This window comes from Dufourea novaeangliae, unplaced genomic scaffold (assembly GCF_001272555.1).
Source record: "Dufourea novaeangliae isolate 0120121106 unplaced genomic scaffold, ASM127255v1 scaffold147, whole genome shotgun sequence".
Lineage (NCBI taxonomy): Eukaryota > Metazoa > Arthropoda > Insecta > Hymenoptera > Halictidae > Dufourea > Dufourea novaeangliae.
The window spans coordinates 553,461-561,396 of NW_015374029.1; the positions used below are offsets into that span (position 1 = coordinate 553,461).

Here is a 7,936-nt window from a genome sequence, read left to right on the forward strand (position 1 = left end):
AAAAGTTACAATACTAAAAAACTAATCAAAGTTACCTCTCCTTACGATAGTAAACATTTCCTCGAAATTCATTCTAATCGCTCAATAAAAATGAAACGATCAAAGTCGAGCTCCAACTTTCCCGTGTTGGACGGTCAACAATAGAACAAGTATTTTCTTACGTGATTGCTGATTCGATTAAGGATACTTGTTAAACTCGAGAGAATTCCGCATATACACATACATGTTTCCCGGCGCTGGTACCAGACGAAACTATCATTGGGTCGCGGTTGTTACGTGGCTCGATAGTCCCTTAAATGGTAACTGTATCGGGGACTTGTCTGTTGGGGAATTAGAAAATACCGGTGGATCTGGAGTCTGGCGCGCATAACGCGACAGAAATTTCCATAGAGTATCGGGTATAAAAGAACTGTCCACCCTATAGACCACACAGTGTGACTGTGAGCAAGGTTTAACCATGAATCCTCTGGTAAGGCACGATTCCAGAGCGTTGGAGTTTTCCTCGAGATCGAGAAATCGGATTCTCGATTAAGTGAACCGGTGCTTATCAGAGATTTAGTGCCTTAGTGACGTAATATCATTATTTTAGTCGCTGATATTGTTGCTTGTCTTTGCTTTGGCCTCGTGTGCCACCGTACCTGACAAAGTGACGAACGCCAACGACGTGCCTCAGCAAGCAGCTACTGATAAACAGGCGGAAGTCGAACCTCAGGATGGGGCCGAGGATAAAAAAGTAGCTAAAAGAAGTTACGGGTGGAATCCTTGGAGTTACATAGGGTACAGTTACGGATGGCCTTGGTAGGTAGATTATTGTGTAAGACAATTCTGCGATGGGCAGATATTGGTTGCAGAGAATCTCGAGGGTAATAGAGTTGATACTTTTCCGATTAGAAATTGTTTGAATCGAAATCGTTTAGAACTTCGAATATGGTCTTAATAAGTTATGTACAAGTGATATAAATATTTACATATTTTGTAAATACCTGGGGCATTGATGAGACGAATCTCTGCAGCAACCGAATCGAAATAGTATTTAGACAGTTCAGGATCGAAATGTTGACGAATCACTAATTTTAGGTACGGTTTTGGCCACGGATGGTACCCAGGTTGGCCTCTGCCGTATGGTCACGGTTATGGCGGATACGGCGGATATGGATATCACGGTGGATGGTACAAGGGGTGGTAATCAGGGGTGGATAGAGTAATCGACGTTCATTAATATATTATGTCACGATTTCTCTGGTACTTACGAGATTTTGCACTGAAAACAGATTATGTATCATAATGCTAAGACTGAGTCTAATGTTAAAACACAATACCTTGAAAAGTATCAGCGGATGATTGCAAACATTATGATTGTTGATGTCCAATGAAATAAATTGTAATTCAGGATAATCACTCGACATTTCTTTTATACGTTCTCAACATGGTTATTCTTTGAATGGGGCGGTCAGCAAGAATCACATACTTTCACAAAATGTATTATTTAACGATTAACTCGTGACACTCAAGAAATTTTTTACTAACCTGTGGATTTATATTTTAAAAACTTTCTCTGAACTAATTCATCGTTTAATTAATCTCTCAGTGACACATTTTATAGTATTTAATTATTTTACGATCATTCTATGTAAGCTTAATTTATAAGTAAAGATCCTAATAAAATGAATAAATAATTTATAAGGTAAAAGGGACAGAAATAATTTTACACATACCCTTAGACGCTTCCGTATATAATTAGCTAGTATTTCTTCACATTCCGTCAAATTTTTATCTGTATCCTGTGAGAAAAGTGCATATATTACACTTTGCGATGTGAATGACTAATTTCTATGAATCAACCTTTAAGATGCTCGTCAGCTCCTTGATTTTCTCCACTCTAGCTTGTTGTTCCTCTGTCGAACCGTTGCACGCTTGATGCGAATTCGTTGCGTTCATTGCAAACCGGGATTAGGAACGTCTTACTTTTTCTAGTTTCACGGCAGAAATCCATAACACTTGTCGTACATCGTGACATTCTGTGTCGCACCTGATATGCGGTATATTGTTGCCTAGAAACGACTAGCACAACACAAACGTTATCGGATACTTTCACTTTTTTAATATAATTTTCTCTTGGTTCATATTCGAATACTTTCAAACAGACGTTACAATTTTATCTGTAAATTTATAAAATGATTTTAACATGTGATCAAATGTTTGTTACTTCGTTCTTTATCATTTGCTGGTTTGTAGAGTTCTACCTTGACTACTATAACATTGAAGAAATTCAATTTATCTGTACAGAATTTATTTCAACTTTGCTATTAATTAATTGCAATGAGAAACTTAGAAGAGTAAATTATATCTTATTATTAAAGAAATAATTGAAAAATACTTTATGTAACATCTGTTAGACACATACCTTTCGTCGCTATAGTAGATTGCATGAATCCTCTACTTCCGTTCTAGAGCTTACGAACTGCCTCACTAGACGGCGAGGTGAAAGGGGTGAGAATTGGAACTTCTGTGAGGCGATAGTACATGAAATAAAAAAACATTATTTTCAAAAGTATACTATAAGCTCGCGACTTTCTTTTGGATAATAAAAATAACAATCTTGCAGTCACGTAATGTTATATATTTCCAAAAATGAATAATGTTGTTCTGCAACGCTCTCCACTTCGTGTCCAAAGTATTCACTACCATAAAATTAGCAGATGGATATTAATCCAAATCAATATTCAATAATTTATTATAAAGATTCTTGTATCCATTACTGCACTATAAAATCATACAATACTTAAAAACACCGATTCCAAAATTAAATTCACAATGATTATAACATTCCTATCATACTACTCAATATTTATCTATTCCCCGTACGGGACACTAAACAAAAAAAAATGGCCCGCTGGTACCCAGTCCCGACAGGAGTTAAAGGGTAACCGGCTCCGCGTTTTGCGTATCAAGTTTATTGCTCTTAAGTAGACACTGTCCATTACCAACAACAAAGGGATGGAACAGCATCCCCCTCCTCTTTGGTGGACCAGTTTTCTGTCAGCGGAAATTGACCGAGAAGATTTTCGAATGAGAGTCAAAGGCTAACTCGATGCATTTTGCGGTTTGACTCCGGGCACAATGGAGTGGACAGTAGCCATTGTTGCGAGGAGGCAGCAGCATCCCCATCTGGATGGACCCGTTTTCCAACAGGATCCGCGAGACTGTCCCAGGACTGGATACCGAGGGGCCAGGACCTTGCCACGCGAGCGAACAGGTTTCTCTCGTAGGGATGATACTCTCTGTTCCGTGATCATGATCCAGATCAGGTGGAAAACTGGTCCATCGTTCGGATACCCTTTCAAAAAAAAAAAAGAAGAACGGGAGCAAGTCGTCCACGTGCTGTTTGACCGAGCAGAGATCAGAGATCAGAGCAGCGAGAAGTGGTTGGCAGGTACATGATTTCGCGATTGGGAACAGGTAGCGTTATCGTGGTCCTTATTTTCATTATTAAAACTTCCTAAAATCATGCCTACATCAATATTCGTTTAAAAACAGATTTTCGGTGTAGAATCTTAATATTTAATTTTATTCTGAACTATACAATGAACAAATTCTCCGAAATAATTATGAAGTAGTATTATCATGATTATTCTCCTGAATCTGTTCTAAACAAGTGTACCCCTTTGTTTACCGTCCACATTATTATTACCATCGAATCCTTTCTCATGGGCTCGAGCTGTCCGGTTCGATTTCCGCGGGACTTGTGTCCCCGAGAAAATTCTCTTGTCGTGGCTAAACGAACTCCCTGAAAGAAGGGGGTTGTTCGAGGCTGAAGGACAAAGGAGAGCCCGAGCACTCGATCAAAAGTGAAGTAAAGAAGAGAGAAAAAAAAAAACACGAGAGAAAAATAAAGGCCTGTGACGTGTGTGTCACATGAGACGCCGAAACCAGCCCACATTGGCCACTTCTTTCACCTGTCCATCATTCGTTGCTCACCCCGTCCCCACCCCACCCCTCCACGTCCGTAAAGAAGACGTACCCGCTGAAAGAGGACATTTGCGTTTCCGTGCTCGTACCAGTCATTGTGCCGCTTTTATCGGCCGTTTCGCGTTCTCAGTTCCACCCGGGAATCCTGGTATTCGTCGTCGTGGAGAATACTTGAAAAGGGAGGGCGGAACAATAATTGACTGCTTTATTCCGGATTCCGGGTCGGTTCCTCGCGTACGGATACGTAATCGCCTTATACCCTTCGACGTACACGCGATCGGTCTGAATCATTACTATACACCGTCTAAACGGGATGTACCCTCGCGAACAAACTCGACTTCCGCTAGGGGAAATAGTGACGTAGAAGAAAAGCCTCCTACCGGTTAGTAAATTTATTTCAAGTACTAAAATAAATGTTAAACCGAATGTTAATTTGGCATAAATTTCAGTAACTCCCAAAACTAAATTGTAAGAATACCTTCGCCTATCTCACTTTTTTACCTAGCGGAAGCCGAGTTTGCTGGTTAATCTACCCTCACCAGCAAAGTTGGCTTCCGCTAGGGAAAAAAGTGTCGTAAGAGAAAGGCCTTCCACCACATGCTATCGAGAATCACAAAAAATTTATACAAATTAACAGTAGATTTAACCTTCATTTCTGTACTTGACATAAAATTACCAAGTGGCAGGAGGCCCTTCTACTCCACTTTTTCCCCTAGATGAAGTCGAGTTTGCACGTAGTGTACACTGACGTGCAAAGTCGGCTTTCGTTGTGGGAAAAAATGCCGTAAAAGAAAGGCCTTCCACCACATGCTATCGGGAATCACAAAAAAATTATACAAATTAACATTAGATTTAACCTTCATTTCTGCACTTGACATAAAATTACCAAGTGGCAGGAGGCCCTTCTACTCCCCTTTTTTCCCTAAATGAAGTCGAGTTAGCACGTCAGTGTACACCATCGAACGAGAACCACCGTCTTAATTCCGTCACTCGATATATCGAACGAGCACCGTGACCTCGCGATGGGGATGAAACGAAATAAAACGAGCGGTTATCGAGAGCACTTTCGTTCGTCGCGCGGAAACGAGGCACGAAGGTGCGCGCACGCCTCGTAGAAATACCCCCTTTTCGTGCTTCACCTCTTTCGTCGTTCGTCTCTGTCTCGGTCCCACCAGTCGGGTTAATTTGAGTTTTCGATCGTCAAAGACGCCGCTCTCTACCCCCGCGAACCGGGTGGAGGACCATGAAAAGGTTTCGGTACGGTACACGCCGCGTTACCTCTATTCGTATCGGTAACGAGACCGACTGCTCCCACCCCCTCCAACACCCCCGCCCCCCAGATACTCGTTGAAAGTGTACGGAGACGTAGACACGCGGTATTGCTAGGACACCCCGTATATAGGGGAGGGCGTATTTGTTTTACTGCCTGGCTGCTGGCATTGGTTGAGAACGTGCTCTGCATTCTTGAAATCGTGCCACCCTTGTTACGGCGTAGACTCTCCACTGCTTTCCCCCCTTCACCTCGCCTCCACCGCCATCAACCTGGCTTCTCTCTCTGTTTCTCTTCTTTGCTGGCGGTGGTGCTACCGCCAGGCCATCGACAGAAGGATCGTCATCTTTCCCCCTCGTCTTGCCCAGCCATAAAAATCCTTGACTCCTGTAATGGTCAGGCGACGGCGGTGGCGCGAGCCCGAGGAACACTCGCATACGTGTTCACCATATTTTTGAATAAGGAGGAGGATATTGCTCTGATGACTGGGGATCGCTGGGTGGAGCAGTATCCGAGGGGTGTTTTTCCTTGAATTCTTATCGACTCCGGGACTTGTGCTTTGTGGTGAATCGACGGGGAATAAACGGGGGCGTTTGAACGTGTTAATGTTGTTCGGAAATGCGGAATTCTATGAATTTTTGGTTTCAGCGTGATCGTCGGATTTTGGAGAGTTACCTTAAGCAGCTAATGTATTTCTACAATCGATATAAATTATAAATAAGTGCTAATGAAAGTTGGGCATAATCACCCACATGCAGATAAATTATACATAAGTATTAATAAAAGTTGTATATATTGATACACTATTTAGGAGAATACAGCTATTCTGAATTTACCTGCTACAAATATCCAAATATGAGATCTGTCATGACATAGTGTACCTACTAATTTATTCTCATGAAACATGCTACTAACGCCATATAACTGTTTGTACAGTCTACGTTTTCGGGGAAATACCTACCTACCCTAATTACCCTGGATAAATTCAGAATAGTTACCTATAGTTTTATAAATAGTTGATCAATTCTGCGTGTGGGTGAATACAAACAGCTTTTAGTAACATTTATTTATGATTTATATAGGTGTATGAGTATTTTCGTTGCTTACTGTATATTTAATTTTATTGCATTGGACTTTTTGTTTCAAGTTTCTTTCTAAATATCACAGCATCACAATTCCAATGAAATTTAAACTCGTAACGGGTATGCAAGGAAAATCGATCTTCCAAAAAATTTGTGTTATAAAATTTATGTATTTACCAGAAGAAAATGGATGAAAATTTAAAATATTCCATATTTTTATTTTCCCAGAAATAGCACACTATTACATACTAGCGATACATACACATGTAATTTGTATTTCACAGAAAACAACGCAATGCACAGAAGAATATTATGCAAAGTGAAGGAAATATACATTTATATCGTAGCAAGAAGACAAGGAAACATTGTTAAAAGGAGAATTGGTATGCAAAACTAACGACAATACGTGTCCAACAACGTACAAACAAACGACAATATTTCGAAAATGAAAATATATGATATGTGGCGTTTTCCCTGGCAACCATAGAAATATTCCACGTAATACCGAGTGGTCGTGTAATATTCATAAAATTATTCCCGTGTTTTAGTACATTCTTTTACGTAATAATTCTCGACAGCCCGAGAGGCTGCGATGGATCGTGAATCAAGAAATTCTCGTCGCCGCGATACGATCGTCATCCACCCCTCGGCGTCCACTTTTCAACACCGTAAACCGCAAATACGTAATCGTCGCCGTGCTCCCGTGGCTTGTAAAAAGTGCGAATAAATTTTCCAGGTTAATCGTTGAACGTGCTCATTTTTCTCCGGTCGCGGCGATCGTAAAATCCTTATCTTCCGCGACAGTCCCGACGCGTTTCCTCCCCCTTCTCGAAACAATACGGTGTATCTGATTTCGGAAGGCTTGCGAAACCGAGGGAAACAAGTCGTCGCACGGTGTACCTATTTTCACGCTCGTTGGGAAATATGCCGAGACGGTAAAAATATTAGATGAACGGGAGATGAGAGAGAGAGGAAGAAGAACAGAGAAGAGTCCAGCGTTCTGTCGATCCTAATTTACGAGTGGGATTTCAGGCGTTTATGTCTTTCCGATAAGGTCGTTCGCACACAGATGCCCGATGGATCTTCTTCTTCGTTCTTCTTACCGTTCGTTTCCTCGAATTTTCCTCTCCACGCACCGAGACTAGAAGCTTGATGATAGGCTGCGACGAAGTGGTGTCTTGGGATTGATCTTAATGGCGCTCGTCTGCTGAAGATTTTACTTATGATGACCGTTGCTACGATGGATCGTTGAGGTTATTAGTAGAAATATTCTTATGGAACTCATTAGTTTATGGTTTGGTATTTAATTTAATGAAATTACATCAGTGACCGTTGAATTTTATTGGAGAATTTTTGGAGCAGAATGATCGATTATTGTACATTATATTGGGTTGATGCATGAATAATGAAAATTTTTATATGTGAAAATAATTTCTTGAAGCAATTACATACGTATTTTCCATAATATAATATATAACGTATCACTGAAACAATATGATCTGTCTTCGGAAAATTTTGGTGACAGTAATACAGAAATGTCATTTTGAGAGTTACCATTACTTATGCATCGACCCAATAATAATAATAATACAATTCATATTTATGTTAGTACATT

At 40.5% G+C, this 7,936-nt stretch overlaps 1 protein-coding gene across 1 annotated transcript; it reads left to right on the plus strand.

The window, feature by feature from the left end:
* The first annotated feature begins 457 nt into the window (after positions 1 to 457).
* Positions 458 to 1,186, plus strand: LOC107189404 (glycine-rich protein-like). The gene is made up of 3 exons (XM_015577929.1): positions 458 to 469; positions 590 to 798; positions 1,078 to 1,186. Exons 1-3 carry the CDS (start codon positions 458 to 460, stop codon positions 1,184 to 1,186), a joined length of 330 nt encoding a protein of 109 aa, XP_015433415.1.
* Positions 1,187 to 7,936: the final 6,750 nt, after the last annotated feature.